Source organism: Triticum urartu, chromosome 2A, assembly GCF_056163025.1.
Source record: "Triticum urartu cultivar PI428250 chromosome 2A, HENAU_Tu73, whole genome shotgun sequence".
Lineage (NCBI taxonomy): Eukaryota > Viridiplantae > Streptophyta > Magnoliopsida > Poales > Poaceae > Triticum > Triticum urartu.
Genome location: NC_141874.1, coordinates 703,333,170 through 703,352,801, shown reverse-complemented (window position 1 = coordinate 703,352,801; position 19,632 = coordinate 703,333,170). Strand labels below are relative to the sequence as shown.

Genomic DNA, 19,632 nt, shown 5'->3' with positions numbered 1-19,632 from the left:
ATCTGGGGGCGGCGGCCGCCACTCGCCGGCCTCCTCTGCCGCCCCCAATTCCCCACGGCAACCACCTGGCCGTTCCCGGGCCTTCGCGTCCTCCCAGTGGCGTCCCGCCGTCCCGGTGGCGTCCCAGCGCCTGACGGACGTCGACGCTTTCATGCCCAACCTCCGGATGCATCTTCAGGTTCAGACATTCAGGGAATCCACCCCAAGTTCCGGATGCAGTGATCCACACCCCACACGGTATGTCATATTTTATCCACACCCCACACCCCACACGGAGTAGATTATGAACCATTATTGGTTTGAACTGTTTAAAGAACACTATCTATTTGAGTGTACCGGAGAATCTGTCGATGCCAGCGCTGCTCAAAGGCTTGTTGCCCAGCCAGTTTTATCCAGGGAGTTGCCTAAACCAAACCAATGAATTGGTCAGTAGCTAGATATGGAAGTTCTTACCAGCCTTGCTAATAATTCGAAATTGCGAGCCACCAATTGCATCTAAAGTGCTGTTCTCTGTAACCGGTATGCGCGGCCATTAGAGAAATGCAGCAAACAGCTCAACATGGCCTTCCATCTAGGGAGGAGACCCGATCAGGACATGTTCAAACCTCTGACTTTGCTTGTAGTTGGTGTACCGATATTTTTATCTGGAGGGTCATACAAAATGCAGCAAACGGGATCAGTAGTTGCAGTCGTTCGGTGATCTGTTGATCAAACAGAACACCATGTGTCCTGGCATGAAGCGAGCGGTACCTTGCATCGTGTCGTTCACCTTGACACCTCGTCTTGTCTGACATGCTTGGTACGAATGTACTGAAGAATCTGTCAATGCTGGTGCTCAAAAGTTTCTTGCCAGGCAAGTTTCTCGCTGGAGTTTGCTTTTTTTAATCAAAAAGGGGAGTTGTTAATTCTTATTTCTTAATAAAATTTTATTTTATATGGTGAACCAATCGGTTGGTGAACAAGTTCCTTGAAGTTTCTTCCAACCTTGCAAGAACCGTTCAATGTAGACACGGTTGATGTCAATCAAGGATAAAAAATTGCCGTGACAAGGCGCCGTCCTTACTTCCTACCCAAGACCAGCCACTGGATAATGTTTATCTTCTACAAGTGCATAATTCTGCCACTGCCCCTTCGGATGATTCAAGCACCAAATTGGGCCAGACACATCCAAACACACGAAAAATGTATAAGGCCGGGTATATGCAGACTGGCGGTTAGCCTAGTTACCTTGTTCGAGTAGTCTTTTGCCCCAGATCGCGGGACAAGAAACACCAGCCATCATGTGGTCAAAGAATCAGCCACACCTCCACAGCCTCCTTCTTATCGTCGTTCCATTCCTCCTTGTTTCCACAGCCTCTGCCGCGAATCCTGGATCTGACATCCTCGACAAGGCCCGCAACATCACCGACGGTGAGACCCTTGTCTCAGCTGGTGGGTCATTCACCCTGGGTTTCTTCCCTCCTGGGGTGCTAGGCAAGAGATACCTTGGGATTTGGTTCTCCATGGATGTGGACGCCATCTGTTGGGTAGCCAACAGAGACCGTCCTCTCACTGATGCTCGCGGGGCGCTGATGATCAGTGACACGGGAAACCTTCTCTTGATTGATAGCTCCGGCCAGGTTGTGTGGTCTTCAAACACGACAGGCACTGCCTCAACGACGGTGCAGCTGCTCGAGTCCGGCAACCTAGTCTCGAGAGATGGGAACGCCAGCGGTGCCATCACGTGGCAGTCGTTTGACCATCCGTCGAACACATTGCTGCCCGGCATGAAGATTGGCAAGAACCTATGGACCGGGGAAGAGTGGTACCTCACGTCATGGCGTTCGGCTGACGACCCTGCCACAGGGAATTTTCGCTACATCACTGACACGGAGGGCGTACCACAAAATGTGATGTTGGATGGTGGCAAAAGGATTTACCGCACGGGACCGTGGAACGGCCTACGGTTCAGTGGTGTCACGGAGATGGGCACGTATTCTGACATGTTCATCTACCGATTGACGAGCAGCCCAAGCGAGATAACCTATGGCTATGTCGCCAAGGCTGGAACGCCCTTCTCACGTCTAGTTCTGACCGACGACGGATTATTCCGACGCCTGGTATGGGACGGGAGCAGTTGGGCGTGGAAGATCTTCTTCCAAGGGCCGAGGGACATCTGCGACCAGTACGGCAGGTGTGGGGCATTTGGACTGTGCAACGCCAGTGCACCGTCGACGTCGTTCTGCAGCTGCGTCAGGGGGTTCAGCCCAGCATCTCCCATGCAGTGGAAGATGAGGGACACCTCCAACGGTTGCCGCCGAAATGTGACATTGGACTGTGGTAATGGAATATCCACCACGGATGGTTTTGTTGTGATGCAGGGAGTGAAGCTTCCTGACACGCACAACGCATCAGTGGATGCTAGCATCACATTGGAGGAGTGCAGGACGAGGTGCCTGGCCAACTGTTCTTGTGTGGCGTATGCTCCATTGGATCTCAAAGGAGGAGGCACTGGAACAGGCTGCATCATCTGGAGAGAGGGCCTCATGGACCTCCGGCATGTAGATGGGGGGCAAAGCCTGTTTCTGAGATCAGCCAAGTCAGAATTAGGTACTGCTACACTTTTTTTTTGCAAGGATGTTTTTTTTACCTTTCAAACAATTAGTAATGCAGTTTATTTGGTTTTATTCCTCTTTAAAAAACCAACAGCTGCAATTCACCTCCTCAAAAAGGGGGTGATTCTGCTAGGTTGCTCAAAAAAAGTTGTTTCGTTTACCTTTCAGTTCAGGGTTTAGAAAATCCACTCTCTTTCAAATCAGATTTCTGTGCTGCTAACTTAGGGGTGCTCTTGAGAAGTACAACATGGATGCCCTCCTTTCCCACATCTGATCTCCACCCATCTAGCTTTGAGACTGGAAATATTAATTTTAACTAAATATCATATAGAACTCCAACTCGTAGCTAGATTGTCAACATTTAACTAAATATTTAATTTGGTGCATGCTATAGCAACTAAGGCGGTCAATTTTAAAGATGTTAATCATGGATCAGTGGTAATTTTGAACTTGCATGATGGTTTTTTCATGGACAATAGACCTAAAGAACTGCGCGTTTTTTCATGGATCGGTGGTTTTTTCAATAAATTTCCATAGGGGCTAGTCCCTTCTAGTCTCTTTTTTATATAAACAATCGTCCCTTCAAACGCTTCATTTCGTAGAGGAAATGAGAAAAACTACAGGTTCGGTGTTAATCATATTAGATAACATCCTGTGCGTTGCTGCGGGAAATTAGTATATCAAGTTCTAAAAACGGTTGAAGTGTATTCCTAAAGGACAAATAAGATATGAGAAGGAAATGAATTTTACCGCTGAAGTGGGATGCTTGTGAGCTCAGGCAAACTACATTTGCAAAATGATAGCTCTATATTGTTTCAATGTCGCAAATTACAGAAAGTTTGTCAACCAAAGAAAAATTATAGTAAGGCATTCATTCTTCCAAGTATCATCACAAAGTTGCAACAATAATTAGACTTATGATTTATGGACAGTAATGAAATTCGTGGACCAGAACTCTTTGGCCATGCAAGCACTCCTTGGCAATGCAAGCACACTTACAACAGACATCATGGGCGGGAAGCATAGGGACTAAAACTTGCTGCCATCATTACGTCAAGCATACATCTTCAGGAAGCCGCTATCCCCATACATAATCTACCCCTTGCCATGGTTGCTCCTGGACATTGGGAGGTGCCTTCTAGTAGATTTTTGTGCCATTACAAATCTTACTTTGTTCAAGTATTCCATATCACCAGGGATCACAACTCTGAAGCTCATAGATCAGTTAAGATAGCACTTGAGGACGATAGTTTAAATGCTCTCAGGCTGAGTTGTAGTAATCCTGATCATTATAATAGGCAATGGCCTATTAGTTAGGTTATCACTCACATACATCTATAGGAAATTGTTATCATTGATGTATGACAATGAAATCAGATTAAACGAACTTTATATATTGTACAAAGATAGATACAGATCCAAAACAAAACAGGATGTCAAATTAAAAAAAAAAACTGAATGGGATAGCCGAATTCCATACATACAAATCAATTTAATACGCATAATTTGTTGCGAGGGGAGATATTGGTCCAGATCTTAGGATACAAGTACATATACAACAAACAACCGGAACAATAAAAAAGAATAGGGACTGTCTTATCACCAGTCACCCAATGGCGCAATGACATATGTGTAGCTTGTTATTGAGTTAGGTTCCCTGGTCTCAATCGATTTTGCTTTTTCTGTGTCCTGTTCTGCCCCACCCGTCCACCATCTACTTTGTCCTACCCACCCCCAAGGCTAAGGGGTCGGGTATTTTCTATGGAGAGTAAACCTCCAAGCCAATTAGGTGAAACGGCCACCACTTTAGCATCACCGCACCTGACTGAAAAACCTGACTGGAACATAATCTCTGAAAAGCATAGAAGTGTTGGAGTGACATGTTCCAGATCGCAGAAAAACCGCGTGCTTCAATCTTTGTTCGCGGAGCTTCACCTACAATGTTACTGTGAAGGAGATGCAGGGTAGCTGATACAAAAGAGAGACGACTTAGTACATGATGTTACTGTAAATAAGATATAAGCAGGAATAAGACTGGACATAAGACACCTGTGCATCAATATATTTAGCACTGGGGAAACACTTTTGAAATCACACGCTTCTTGGATGTATGCATCAGACTTAGGAAAATAATGGCAGGTGACAATAGTATATACTATATAGTTAAGAAAGATCGCTGGCCTACTTTACTTTTTATCATACAACTTGTCGATAGATACTCAAAAAGAATCTGCACATAGGGCAGATAGCAATTCAAGTATAAAACAAAGCTTTTCTTAACAAAATCAGCTATTGTACGAATGGTGAACTGCGACAGAACTGGTAGTTCAATCTATATAATGCCAAACATTATGAAGATAGCAATATATCATACCTATCAAGAAGAGACAGAGGATAATATTCTTATGAAACGTAATTGGGTATTCTTAAGATAAATATGAATCATAAATTTATTGAATAGGCTTTTGTTTCCAAAAATTCAAATAATGGCCTGCTATATGAACTAATGAACTTGTTATCAATGACTGCATCAAAGTTTCAAAAGACATATTGGCAGTGGAGAATAAAGATTACCTTGATTTATTTTCAACCACCATTTTCATCAAAGACCTTGCTGACATATTTTAAAACATGGACATCTGCGCAAAGAAACATTAGATGGATTGGGGGTTTCAGTTGTCAAGCCACTACAGCCTGAGATGTTGTGGTAGTTGCCCCGCAAATAAAAAGGTAAATCAAACCTTCTTGCAAGAATATGAGTTGAACGTATGTACATCAACCGCAGCAACACATATCATTGAGAAATTTATGGGGAATTGAGAGGGAGGGAGAGAACAGAGAAGGGCAAGATCAGGAGGCTGATAGATATATGTCCCATGTAGGAGACGGGAACCTGAGAAGGAGGAGGATCGCTTACCTACAAAAGGGGCAAATGAGGCAAGGTCATTGGCTATTGATTAGTTTTTCCCGTATTTGTTTAGCAGGATTCACTTCATAATAGATGGATAGATCAGAAATCACAGAAACAAAAATACCTAGAACAGAAATCACTCAAACTCCCATTACATGGACTCATCCATATATAGCTTGTCACGACATCTTCCTTCTTCCTACGATCAGGACTGGTGAACGAAGATGTCCTCTTGGAAAAACATATAACTTTCATTTTAGGGGTGACAATTTGTGTAATAAGTAAAAGGAGTAGTTTTATAGAAGCAGTTAAAAGCAAGTAAGTATGCCATAAATGGTACTCCCTCCGTCCCGGTACGCATTTCGAGGTTCAAGTTTCGTAACATGTCCCATACCGCACTAGCTAGGTTGTTGCACAAACTGAACTGACACATACCTCCACTAATAATGTGCATCATAAAATCTGGTTTACCCTCCTCTCTGGTCTTGCCGTTTGCTGGATTGTTCTTACCTACATGCGCAATATAATGCAACACATTTTCGCCGAAGCAATAATGCAGAACTGTCACAGGTGAAGCGCAGCCACCCAAGTCGTTTCCTACTGGGATTGTTATTGGTGTAACAGTGCCCCTGGTCACTATAATTCTGGCTCTCGTTGCTTTCTGGTTTTCCCCCTGGAGGAGACGATGGAACAGAGAAAGAATATTAGGTAAAATTTCAACTATATAGACACATTGGTTGCGTTCATATTCCTTGGTTGTAGCTTTGCGAAAAAGGATAGAAACAACCTGACAAGCCAATTTTTTTTTGCAGTAGACAATCCTCCAAGGGTTGTAGACAATGCTCCAAGGGTTGTAGACAATGTCGGTCCTGATAGTCATCCTCCGAATCTTGCGTTACTCACGACGTCCTTCCCTGCAGTTGGTCTTCCTGCTGTGGTACAGGCTACAGGAAATTTCTCCGAAGCAAATATCATTGGCAAAGGCGGATTTAGTGTCATCTACAAGGTGTTAATTATTTCTTGTACATAGTATGAACTGACAACTTGTCACGCATTGACTACACAGTACACACAAAAGAGTTTGAATTCAGAGTTTCAGTCATCCCAGCTGCACCCTTCAGTATATCCGTGGAATCTACATCATAACACTTCATTGTACAATCACCAGGGGGAGCTAGATGGTTATGGAACGGTTGCTGTAAAGAGGCTCAAACAAGATAGTCTTAGCGAGAAAATCAAGGGGGATTATGCAAGGGAAATAGTACTGATGTCAAGGTTCACACATGCCAATCTTGTTAAGCTTCTCTGTTATTGCCAAGAAAATGCTGAGTGCATACTTGTCTACGAGTTCATGAGGAACAGGAGTTTGAATCTCTACATATTTGGTAATCACTGCATTGCATGACATCTAATTTATCATGCATTACATGTAGAAACGTGTAAGACACAACTTGCTATTCCTATCTGTTTTTCTGCCTCACACGCCTATTAGCAACTGTCAGGAGAAGATAGCAGCCTCCGCTCCTTGCTGAATTGGGCGCAAAGAGTAAAAATAATTCGTGGGATCGCGGTGGGTCTGGAATGGCTTCACGGCGAGGGAGTCATTCACAGGGATCTAAAACCTGGCAATATACTTCTGAATGACACATTGGAACCTAAGATAGCAGACTTTGGCACTGCTAAGACGTTAATTGAGGACCCGACAAATCAGACGTTGGTGCAGACAGCGTACGTTTGAAATCTCAAATCCTCATCTATTAGCTGTTCCAAATTCAAGTCTAGCTAGCTGACCAACAGTTATGGATGTTTCTGTTCCTGTTTCACAGCGTCCAGGAGTGACCTCAATTAACTCCATTTTCTTTTTTGTTGCTAAATGAAGGGGATATGTGGCTCCAGAATATGCAGGGGAAGGGACCCTGACAGACAAGTGTGATGTATACAGCTTCGGAGTCGTCTTGCTGGAGATAGTCAGAGGCAAAAGAAAAAAAGATGAGCCGGCGTTCCTTCCTCAAGTAAGTACCAAGTACACCTTTTCTAAGTTCCAAAATAAATAATAAGTACACGTCTTCTAATTCCTTCCCACTGAAACGAGCACCGGTGAGTATGAACTCAGCGGATACCCCAACACACGTTCCACACATTCTGAACATGGCCACATCGAAAAATGAGCGCGACGCTGTATGATGGTGCATTTCTTTCTTTTGCAGGTCTGGGAATCGTGGAAGCAATGCGAGATCGGGGAGCTTCTTGATCCGCAAGTGGGTGAACCTGAAGAGGCATTTTCAGTGCTAGCCAGGTGCATCCATATTGGCCTTCTCTGCGTGCAGCATTTGCCAGAGCAGAGGCCTGCCATGCCTGAAGTTGTGGCAATGCTAACCAACACCGGCACACACCTCCCCATGCCAAGCAACCCCACGGCCAACAGCGGAGCTGGCCCTCGCGCACAGCCGATGTCAAATGACACCCCCGGTCCGAGCCGGACCTTGTGAGTCGTGACCATCCATCACTTGAACAGTTTGTGATATCTTGGTACGAAAATGAAATCCTTTCACGTTTGAGCGCCTCCTCCATGCATGGCTTCATTGCGTTTCAGCTTATCAGGGTGACACGGTGAGAGTGCGTGCAAGAGGAATATGTTTCAGACAGTTGTAGCATTCTAACTTTGTCTCTTAACACTGGATGCTGCCTTCGTTTTCATTTTCCTTTCCGGGTATTTGTTCAAATTACGACATGATGGATGGAACTTTCGATAATTAACACAGTTGGTGTAGCACGGATCACACTCCTCCTCCCCCCCCCCCCCCCCCCCCTCCCATGCCCTCCTCCCCGTCTCGACCCCCTCATCATCCATCTCTGTTCATCGCCGCCGGCAGCGGCCTCCGACGTGTCCGAGCGGCACCGGCGGCGACGAACGTCCCTTCCCCACGCGCCTGGAGGGGGAGTCGGGGCTCCCTCTTGCCCGGCGACGGTGGGGCTCGGCGGCGGAGTTCTCCGGGCCTCGGGTGCCCTCGACACGGCGGCGTGGCCGTTGGCTGCGGGGCGGCGCGGTTGGGGGCTGGCCGGCGGCGCCCGCTTGGCCCAGATCTGGGCCCTTTTGGGCCCCATCTGGGCTGGGGTGGGCTAGCGGTCCGGGGCGTGACGGCGTAGCTCCCTAGTGGTGAGGTGAGGCGGCCGTGGCTGCGGTGGTGATGGCTCCGGCGGCCGGCGTGCTGCAGCATGGCTGCAGGGACTGTCCGGGCCCGTTGAGGTCCGGCCGGGCCGGTGGTGGCCTGGTAGGTCCCTATTGCTACGTCCGGTCGGCTCCGCGCGGCGGTGGAGGTTGTTCCTTCCTGTCGGCTGCGTTGCGGTTGCCACCGAGCCCGGTGTCTTCTCGTCCTACCTCTAGGTCTCGTGTTGGTGGCCTCAGTGAGAAGGTGAAGATGGTGCAGTGTCCGTGGTGGCACAGGCTGGTGGGCGACATGTTGGGCGGTGCGCTTCCGATTGTCTAGGGTGGCGGTGGTGGTTTTGGGACGGAAGAAATCTCTGGCGGCTTGTTCGCCACTGGCGCGGCTGCGCCCGTGGGCGTTGCCGGACCCTCCCGAGGGGCGTCGATGATACCCCTTCCCCACTGCCATACGCGTACCGAGGGAAACCCTAGGACTAGTCTGGGCAGCAGCGGCGTCGTCGTCGCATTTCTTCATGAAGATGTTGGTTGGTATGCGAGGCTTCGGAGTGCTTGGCGGGCGGTGGTACTTCTCCAGAGGGTGCAGCGAGTGTCGGCCATCTTTGCTTAGTTGAGCTGTCGGCGTCAGTATTTGTTTTTTTCTTTCTCTCCTTTTTCTTTTAGACTTGTTTGTGCTGCGGCCCCATCAAACTGGTTGTATCGGTTGGTTGTTGCTTTATAATCTAAAGCATGGGAGACCCTTTTTCGTATAATTAACACACCTTGTATGAGCATTTGGCGTAACAAAATTGCAGCTTAATTTGTGAGGCAAATGCTATATATGGTCCATGCCACAGGCTAAGCTTTTGGGCCCGTGAGAGATGAGCACAGTAGCAACATGGATCAGAGACCAGTTACATGATGCACTGCGGCTTCATTCTACCCAAGGAAAAAATCCCATGATCGGGAGAAGAAAAATTATTAAATTTATGGTGTATGCAAAAAAAAAAAATTGCGAGCACACCATGTCGGTGTGTTTTGTTTGGCTGGTAGCAAGCATGCCAATCCAGCCTGCGTGCGGTCGTTCAAACGATTTGCGTCTTTCTTGGCCTTTTCCTTTTCTTCTCCTCCTCTTCCACTCAACATCATTCAATCAATTTCTCATCAATATGAAGGGCTGACCACACCTGCCGTGTGGTGCTGGCAGTGCCCGGGGAGCGACTTATAAACTGGCCGTTCCTGATCCAGCTAAGCGGTATGGTACTAACAAAAGCTAAACACAACGCTGCATCTGCGGCTCCACGGTTGGGCCTGGCCATAGGCCCATAGCTCTGTATACTCTCGGGTGTCCCCCTGTAGATTTTTTTTTTGAAAGTGGTGTACCCCTGTTTACAGGCGACGGCCCAGGAGGGTTTTTGACTTTTTTCCCGGGCTCGGAATCTCCTTCGTTCATGCCGTATGCGCCTGTCTGTGCAATCTGCATACCACAATAGGTGCTACAGGCAGGAATTTCTCAAAAAAAAATGCTACAGGCAGGAAACTTCTCCCAACTAAGGGTTTAGCTAACTTCAAAAAAAAACTAAGGGTTTAGCTTCGTGTACAAGGCGCTAATTATTTCTTGTACATATGAACTGAAATTTGACACACATTGATTGCACAGTACACAGAGAATATGCAACATACAGTAGTACTCCCTCCGTCTGGAAATACTTATCGAAGAAATGAATGTATCTAACCGTATTTTAGTTCTAGATACATTCACTTTTATTCATTTCTTTGATAAATATTTCCAGACGGAGGGAGTAGTAGCTTGCATATCAATCTTGCCGAGCTCCTGTACTAGTACCATTAGTATGGCCAGGAGGGAGATCGATGAGTGGGCACTAGTCTACGAGCGGATGGAGAACAGGATGTTTGGATATCTACGCATACGTGTTTCCTACTCACTGCAATGCATGCGTGCCGTATCAAATCAATCCAATACTCCCTCAGTCCCATAATATAATATAAGAACGCTCCTCCAGGCCAGGCCACCCGATCCTCCTCCCTTCCTCCCGCCGCCGCTGGAGGACGCCGCCGGCTTGCGCCCGGAGGCCGACGGCGGTGGCGGGGGCTCTTCCTCCCTCCCGCGTCTCAGGGGTGGCGGGGCCCCAACATGTGTGGAGGTGCGGCCGATCTAGAAGCGGCGGCGATGGCTTCGACGACAGCGGCGGTCGACCCTGCCTCGGGCCACGGGCGGCTGCGGTGGCAGCTGGCCTGGATCGGGCGGCGGCGCGATGCGGTCTTCGGCGGCATGTCATCTGGCTTTAGATCGGCGACGTCGAGGGCCTGGTGGACTGCTTGGCGGCACATGGCAGATCTGTTCTGGCCGGTGTAGCTAGTGGTGGTGGTCATTTTCTTCGTCGGAGGTGGCCGGCCAGAGGCTTGGTGATTCGATCTCGAGATCCATCATCTAGTCCTGGCTGGGAGTTGGGGAGACATGGTTCCCGGTGAAAACCGAGCCGACGGCAGGCGATGGCGGCGTTCTACGCCGGTATCGTCGTGTAACTACTGTCGACCCACTCGTGCTGCTCCGAGGAAACCCTAGGACCTGGTGTTCCAGATCGGACGATGGCGGCACTGCGGTGTCGTTTCTCTCTTGGGAGCATCGTTTGTGGAGCAGAGCTGGATGTCAGAGGCAGGAGGTGGAGCGGCTTCGTCTTGCGCGGAGCTTCGGTGGAGATGTCAAGTCCTGCCTGACCGACAGGTGCTACGCTTTGTCATGCCTAGTCGGCAGGTGCTACGCACGACAGATCTTTCAAAGACTTCAAGCTGTGTCGGCTGGTGGTACTTGGCAGCATGATGCTGAGGTGTAGCAGTGGCGACCGCGACGTGCTCAGCTGTTTGCGCGCAGGGAGGAGGTGCCGTTGGGCGCCATGGTGGCGTCGACGATAGCTGGACCGAGCAAGGTTGATGCATCAGTACAGTTCTGAAGATGGAGCGGTGGCAGTTGGCGGTGGCGGCCTATGAGAGCACGCCGGACCGGAGAGACCCATGCCCGGCAGGCGTCCTAGATGGGACCTCAGGTCTTAGATGTTAGGTTTGGCTGCGATGTCTGTTTGGTATTAGGCCCAGGCTATCTGCGCCCCTTCGTCAACTGGATAGGTGTAGCGACAGTTTGTTGCTTAGACGGTGACTTTAGTCTTATTATTGTATTACTTTATAAGGTCTTGTGAGGATAATTAATAAAGTGACCGTATGCATCGCCTAGATGCAGAGGCCGGGGGTCATCCTTCTTTTCTAAAAAAATTGTGAGTCGGAGGGAGTATCATTTATGTTTGTACAATGGCAATCCACAACTATCCCTATCCGTTTTCCTTTTCCTATTTGCAAATGCAGGGGAACAAAACTGAACGGGCTCCACTCCACAACACGCTAAAATGTACTCCCAGCTTTTCTTTCCCGTGACAAAAGAAAAGGGGGCAATTCATGTTATTCTCAGAAATAATAAAGCAGAAAACTCATGACATGACATCCAGGTCAACTTTCATACTCCGTTTTACCATGGCAGCCGATTCATCTTCAATCAACCAGATCAACTACTCCATAACCAAAACGCTACATTAAACGTCCGGAATTCAAAAATACAGTAAAAACGAGCAGCTTCATGTGGCAGCATATGTGGTCTTTGTTCCACTTTTGCCGCTTTGGAATCCGAATTAGTACATTTGGATGAACTTCGGGCAGATCAAATGGCCCAGATCATTCAAATTATGCATCCTTTGTTTTGGTCATAATTACTTGCAACAGTCATGCTTTGCCTACTCAACAGAAAGTAAAAATGATTTGATAGCGGTAGCTCAGCAAGAAGCCACCAGCAGTACATTTATGATAATGGCTTCGTCCATTTCGCAAGGTCTTGCACTCCGCATATCAGACATCAGTGATCTCCGCCAGGGATGGAAATCTACCGCGATCTGAAAAATTATTATGCACAAGAATCAAAACCAACATTCCAACTCAGCATTTACAGCTTGATTTGCTATATACAAGTAGAGCATAATACAAGATCAAGTAACGCTTCACAAAATAATAGAAAATGATCTCCAGATTTGAGCTTCAGATATACCAGAATAACAATATAATAGTTCTGAAAAGATTATCTGAAACAAAGTAAGAACATCATATGAGATTTAAAAGTTTGCATGCATATTTGTATTTTTACCAATGCGGTCCATAATAACAATCGAAATCACAGAATCAAATTAAGCTCAGTTTCCGATGGACATGTATTCAGTTTGCACTAGCAAACACAAATGGTCTGTGGCAATCTCTACATGTGAAGATAACAACTACTCTCTCTGTCCAAAAATAAGTTGAGCAAATTTAACTAAAGCCACCACACTTATTTTGGGAGAGAGGGAGTAATAATTACAGCTTGACTTTGTTGAAGCTGTTTACAAACCAGAACTAACAAACTAAGCAGACACAGATACAGTAAAGAAAATGCAAGGCAACAGATATGTACGAGGTTGTTGTAGTATTTATCAAACAGCTAGCGCCCACTTCACTCTTCATCGATTACATCAAACTTCACATTTTTATAGTCGGTAGTTTTTTTTTAATCTATCTCGGTGTTCCCTGTTATGACAGGCTTGTAGTAGTGTTTTTTCTGTTCTCTATTTCCTTCCCCTTCCCATCGTATGGACATTATTGTTCCTTCTCTAGTACAATGATGTGCAGTTCTTATAAGCATTCAAGAAAAGAAAAGTATTTGACCAATCAATGGCTCTAAGGAAAAGTAGAAATTTAAGGGCTAGTGATGCAATTGGGCTTCCCATGGGTTGATCTATATAATAGCAGAAGAACAACAACCAGACGTAACTCCAAAATAAATAAATAAACACAAATTAGGACTTGGATCCTAATATCTCCAATTGATATGTCGAAAAGGTTTGGTGCTGATACTTGATAGCACTTTTGGAGGCAACAATAATACTGTAATAGAGTTATATTAAATTTCAGGAAAGAGAAACAACATAGAGTAAACATGCCTTTAGTTCCAAGTAACTGAATCGAGCATAGACCAAGCAGTACTCTAATATGCCTGACACAATAAACTTAAGTACAAAATTTGGACAGTACGATCAGGGTGGATTCAACGAGACAGCCCCAATTGATCGTAGTGACTTCCACGGTAATAATGTGCCACCATCAGAAAAGATACCATGCACAAAAACTCATAAGTAACTGTCCAACTAGCATCCTAAATTGAAGAACTAAGTGCATGTACTCATTATAAGTGTTACAAGACTAAGTTGAGGTGTGGACTTCAGCCATGCCAGAAAATAACAAACTGTTTTTAAAACTAAATCTGAAGCAAGGTAACAGGGTAATACTACATGAACATATTTGTCAGCATATTTTGCAATTCCACTAGTGCTTGCTTGTGCTCCGTAACAAGTTAAATCTCATAACAAAAGTCATGCTCTGTTTTCGAATGTCATATACTAGCACATACATAAATCAAACCAACACACATTACTTAAATTATGAGCAATTGTTCACAGACCATAAACCAACCAATTAAGCGAACATATAAATGCTGTAAAGAAATCACAGGATAACAGACAAGAAAGAAGGGCCAGGACCACACCTGGAGTATAGAAGCTCATGTAGGGTAGGACGCTGAAGTAGACCCCAGACTCGGCAACCTTCTTAACCAGCCCAGAATCTAGCTTGATTGTGAATAAGCCAACGCCTGTGCTGACGAATATGACACCCACACCCTCTGCACATCCAACCACAAATGGTTTGTCATCAGAATTGGCAACAGGTATAATACTCTCCAGCTGGATGGCCCTACACCGTCCCCACTCTGCATCTCCTTCTGCATTCACCTTCCTTGACCACAGATGAAGGCTGGAACCCTCAACGCAGGCAAACCCCAGTGAACTGTCCTCCATCACCATGAGGGCGACGTTGTTACCATACTCTTTTCTGACACCCGGCTTGCACACACACTTTGTTGGCGGATCAATCAGGGATGTGCGATTCTTGCTCCAGTTATACTTGACGACTGGGTTACCCCAGCGAAGCGTGAAGTAGGCTTCATCTCCAATGACAGCGCCCCGCCTAGGCTGGACATAGGGTATGTAGTAGAATCCAGCCGCAAGGGCTTCTCGCCTATGCTGGACATCGCAGCCAGCGTCCATTGTCACTGGCGCGCTCCACGCACCTGTCTCTGATGAGTACACGGTGGCCTTGACTAGATCTGTGTAGTCTTCGGTGACCAGGAAGACAACCCGAAAGGGGCCGCCGTGGCAGTCGAGGTGGTCGCAGCCCGGCACGGCGCAGAACACGGCGGCGGTGTAGATGAGCTTCGGGATGCCGGGCTCCGGGAAGCGGTGCTGCTCGCCCGTGACGGGGTCCCAGACGACGAAATGCCAGGCCCCGACCCCCACGTGGAGGAGGGCGCGGCCGTGGCGGCAGTCGAGGGGGCGCGTGCGGCAGAGGTCGGGGTAGGGGGAGAGGGGCGCCGCAGTGGTGGGGGCGAGGCGGGCGGCGGGATCTCCTTCGAAGACCTGGAGCCTGTGGAGGAGGCCGAGCAGGGGCGGGGCCCGGTGGAAGACGCTGTAGCGGCGGCGGAAGGAGGGGTCGCGGAGGACGCGGAGCCAGGGCTTGCAGACGAGGGCGGCGCGGAAGAGGTGCTCGGGCTCGTCCGGCGGGAGGCGGAGGAAGATCTCGGCGGTGACGTCGTCCATCAGCGACGCCATGGACGGCGGAAGCGAGGGTTTTGGGTGGGGATTGGGGGAGCAGAGCAAGGCAGGTTCCAACAGAACCAGCTTCACCACCGTTTTCACTCTCATGTCTCATCGGGTTTTTTTATTTTCAATAGCAGCTCTATTTTAGGGTCCGAAAATGTTAGACTCACGGACAAACAACGGAGAAGCCTTAACGCTAATTAACCTCTCCCCCCTATTTTTCAGTGGGGTGGGGCCCTTCCTTCCCTGAATCCCAATCAGATGGTGCCATGTGTGACAGTCCGTGAAGTCTGTAAAACTTTGCCCGTGTGTCTAGCATTGCTCTTTTAGGGTCTAATTGTTTTCTAGGCTTTAATTGAAGATTAAAAAATAAACACTCTTCAACAACCCGAAAGGGGCCTTGTTGCAAAATTTTGCCAAAATCTTTTTTGAACAGCCAAAAAGATTGGCAGGACACGCTGCGTATTTGTGGCACGCGGACTGTTGCCGCAAAACAAAAACAGCCGCGCGTGAACGCCCAACCGTCACCTGGATATTTTCCCCTAGCAGCACCACCTCTGCCCCGTCGTCAAAACCGTCGCCGGCCCGCATTCATCTTCCGGCTCCGTCGCTTCAGACACGTGTCGGAGCCCCGCACCGTCAAATCGGGATCCGGCGACGCATCCCTCCGCCGCCCGATTCCGATTGGTTGTTGGTCCTCCGCCGCCCGTCATGGTCGTCGCCGCTCCTCAGCGGGTCATAACCTCGACTAGCGGCCGCCGAAGCTCCGATGTTGGCCACGCGACATCCACGATCGAGCACAACCTTCGTTGCTTCGGATGGCGGCCACGGTACGTCGTCGTCGTTTTTTTGCTGCGAAGTCAAACTCCCGGCGTCAACGAGGCCCCTCCCGGCCATTTTGATCGAGCGCAGCGAGCACCTCAGCTTCGTCGAGCAATCGAATGGTTGTCTTCTTCTCGCATTGTAGGTGTTCGACTAATTGTCTACAATGTTTTTTTTGCTTTCTCATTTTTTGTTGTGCACAAATGTAAGTAGTTTGCGATGGAGATTTTCGTATTGTACATGAATTCAATTGATTCATCTTATCCGTGGGGTGATCCCTCATCGGACAAGGAATTTTACATGACCGAAGAGGAAGACATAGTATTGATCTTGACGATGCACACGAACAAGAGGCTGAAGCATGGTGGTTATGTTTTCAGTCGTGAGCACTACTTTCTCTTGATTAGGAAGTTGTTGGGCCCATAAGTGCAAGTGTTTGTAGTAAGCAATGTTCTTTCTTAAGTGACCTCAAAGTTTATCGAACCAACAAGAGCTAAGCGGCACATCCAATGACCAGTACACATACACAAACACAAAACTTTCTTGTGCCCTCAACTGAACTAGCGAGGTTGTCAGTCTCACTAGCTTTGCTAGTTACAAAGGATTAAAGCAACAATGGAAACGAAAAAAAGGCTTCGACCTTGATGGCAAGTTGACGAAAATGTCAAAGCAGGAAATTAAAAGAATGTTAATTGAGATAGGAGGCTTTCTGGAAGAAAATGAACCGAGGTCCATAAGTTCACTAGAGGTCTCTCTAAAAAAATGGTGTAGTAACAAATTACAGCTGGACAGCGATTAAATTACACTTTTTATGAGTATGACTGTTCATAACATAATTAATAAATGAGCATCATGTCTGTAAATTTATAAAACGTTATCCAACTTCATATATATATTATATAATTTTTTTGCAATAGCTTGCCACAAAACTAGTTAAGAGTTTCAACGGTGTAAATATTCTCAAAAATCCTGAAAAGAATACTGAAACATCACATCTATAATATAACAAGATCCAACAGAGGGATTATAAAAATACGATTGTATGTGTCCTGGACAAAAAAGATAAATAGTTCAGTATATATTTATGTCGCAGTGAGCTGAAATGCTTGTTATTTTTGCCGAGGGCACATGAATGCATATTTTTACAATCCCTCTGTTGAATCATCTTATTACATTAGAGAGATGCTCCCATATTTATTTCATATTTTTGATAACTTTTAAATTGTTAATAGTTTAGTGAGCCTAAACAAGTTCTGTGGCAAGCTATGGTAGACACAGTTTTACCTATATATATACATCCACCCAAGCCCGCTATTTAACATGCATCTTAAAGTATTAAGTTAAAAACAGAGTATTGGAATGAGTACGATGACATGAAGTAGTAGATGATATATTGTCTTCACTTCGCTTTCAAAGGACAACTACGTAATCGTCTTTTTATCCCTAGTGGCAACAACACAAAACAAGCCTTTTCCACTTTTTATGTCACTGCAACAGCTTACTTGCACAGTTCAACCCAACTATCATACACAACTCCTTATGAAGATCAAACCTCAAACTTGTCCAAAAAGAGAAAATAAATCGGGGAGCATATATGAATACAAGTTATGTAGCAAAGAAACTAAAATAGATCTAAAAAAGATTCATGAATAAATACGATCATAAAGTGACTATTCATCATATCCCAACAAACAACAATAGAAGATTATACATCTGATGGATCACAATCATGTAGAACAGCTCATGTGATCTTTGTATTGAGAAGCAAGGGAGAGAGAACCATCTGCCTACTGCTACAAATCCATAGTCAGAAGAAAACAACTCATGGACGATCATGGTGGCCTTCAAATTGATGTAGATGGCCACCGTGAAGACCTTATTTTGGGAGGATCTGTGGTTGCTGGATGGCTGCATTCACGACTTCGCACCACATCTCCATCATTGTGTGCATAAGCGCATTCAAATCTAGCAGTGTATGATGGCCTGGGGGCGGTGGGTTGCCGAAAGATGTCAACCAGATCTCGATCGAAGCACTGAGGGAGTTCTTTATACTTGGAGATAAGCTTGTGGATGTTTGGTTGGATGAGGAGGTGGAGGACTACCTGATTTTGGTGTGGGATAAGGACGAGAGATTCTTTGTTAGGTTGGCCTAGTGTGCATTCTTTCTTTGCGGGGACATACGATGTGGCCCAGTGCTTGCATGATAAGGAGGTCTAGGGCGCCAGAAGGTGTTTGGGTGGCTGGCATCTCGAGATAGATGTTGGACGACCGATAGTTTGGAGCAGCGTGGAATGCTGCACCCGGCGGCTTGCACCTTCTACGACCAACAACCAGAGAGTCTATAACACATTCTTCTTGGGTGTGTCCTTGCGAGAGAGATGTGAACGGTCATCCCTAGGCATGGGAAAAGCATGAGTGGATCCCTACAATGGACAGTAACCTGGTGGATTGGTGGGTCTAAAGAAACTGCAGGCAGCTCACCAGTGACATTTGGACGGTGACCTTGCTTCTTCTCTGGACATTTAGACACAGGAACGACATGGTGTACAATGGTGTAACCCCTAGGGATGTACTCCACATGGTCCAATAAGAAGGGACTAACTAGAGGACGACATGACTTTCATGCAGCGGACCTCGTAGATGGGCTCAGATGTAGCGAGTAGTCGGTTTTTCGGCTTTCAGTTTTTGTCTTCTCCCTCTTGGAAAGGGCTTTGTAGCTGATCATCATGTTGTATCAGGCGTCTTGTCTCGAAAAATGACATGTGAGCACGGGCTCTATGTGCCCGTTATTTTGAAGTTCAAAATAAAAAATCTGTACGGCTTGAAAAATTCCAAATTTTTGTGTACGTGCACGTATAGCTAACATGCCAAAATTTCATCAATATGTGTGCTTGCATGTGAGAGAGACAAAAGAGACAAAATACATGCAAATTTGGGGCCAGATTTTTTTCCTTTTTAGGCCGAAATTTTATCTTTTTTGTGCAGCGGACAATACAAAGTATTTTCGAACAAATTTTCGCACGCACTTAGACCACATGCATGAGTATTCATGTAAAAAGATCAAAAAAGTTTCAAATATTTTAAACACTTGTTTTGGGGGGTTCAAAATAAAGTGCTCCGTTGCCCCATGTTCTGAAATTCCGTTTTAGTCTTGTCTTCCCTTCTACACTACTAGAGTACTAGTACGTGCAGCTTAAACTATGTATGTCTATGTCACTTCCGTATCTCCTATCAAATCTCAGCCTTCATGTTTTGGAACGCAGACACAATATTTAGAGCGTTGGGGAATGCAGAATTTTAAAAAAATTCCTACGATCACGCAAGATCTATCTAGAAGATGCATAGCAACGAGCGGGGATAGTGTGTCAACGGACCCTCGTAGACCAACAGCGAAAGCGTTTAGTAACGCGGTTGATATAG

General features: G+C 46.5%; 2 protein-coding genes across 3 annotated transcripts; one reads left to right on the top strand and one right to left on the bottom strand.

The window, feature by feature from the left end:
- Positions 1-248: 248 nt before the first annotated feature.
- On the top strand, positions 249-8,207 carry LOC125539869 (receptor-like serine/threonine-protein kinase SD1-8). 2 transcript variants are annotated; one of them, XM_048703409.2, is made up of 7 exons: positions 249-2,589; positions 6,076-6,213; positions 6,321-6,511; positions 6,674-6,890; positions 7,008-7,233; positions 7,385-7,517; positions 7,713-8,207. In XM_048703409.2, exons 1-7 carry the CDS (start codon positions 1,281-1,283, stop codon positions 7,992-7,994), a joined length of 2,496 nt encoding a protein of 831 aa, XP_048559366.1. In that variant the 5' UTR covers positions 249-1,280; the 3' UTR covers positions 7,995-8,207. The 2 variants fall into 2 exon arrangements, with proteins under 2 accessions (XP_048559366.1, XP_048559365.1); XM_048703408.2 differs by having other exon boundaries at positions 250-2,589; positions 6,318-6,511.
- A 4,064-nt stretch (positions 8,208-12,271) lies between these two features.
- LOC125534202 (uncharacterized) lies at positions 12,272-15,487 on the bottom strand. The gene is made up of 2 exons (XM_048697479.2): positions 14,283-15,487; positions 12,272-12,603 (listed from the first exon to the last, which is right to left on the bottom strand). Exons 1-2 carry the CDS (start codon positions 15,400-15,402, stop codon positions 12,560-12,562), a joined length of 1,164 nt encoding a protein of 387 aa, XP_048553436.1. The 5' UTR covers positions 15,403-15,487; the 3' UTR covers positions 12,272-12,559.
- Positions 15,488-19,632: the final 4,145 nt, after the last annotated feature.

Coding starts and splice junctions, on each gene's coding strand:
- LOC125539869 (XM_048703408.2), top strand. CDS start 1,281: ATGTGGTCAAAGAATCAGCCACACCTCCACAGCCTCCTTCTTATCGTC. Junction 7,234..7,384: donor CAGACGTTGGTGCAGACAGC/GTACGTTTGAAA, acceptor TGCTAAATGAAG/GGGATATGTGGCTCCAGAAT. Junction 7,518..7,712: donor AGCCGGCGTTCCTTCCTCAA/GTAAGTACCAAG, acceptor TTTCTTTTGCAG/GTCTGGGAATCGTGGAAGCA.
- LOC125534202 (XM_048697479.2), bottom strand. CDS start 15,402: ATGGCGTCGCTGATGGACGACGTCACCGCCGAGATCTTCCTCCGCCTC. Junction 12,604..14,282: donor CATGAGCTTCTATACTCCAG/GTGTGGTCCTGG, acceptor ATAATTTTTCAG/ATCGCGGTAGATTTCCATCC.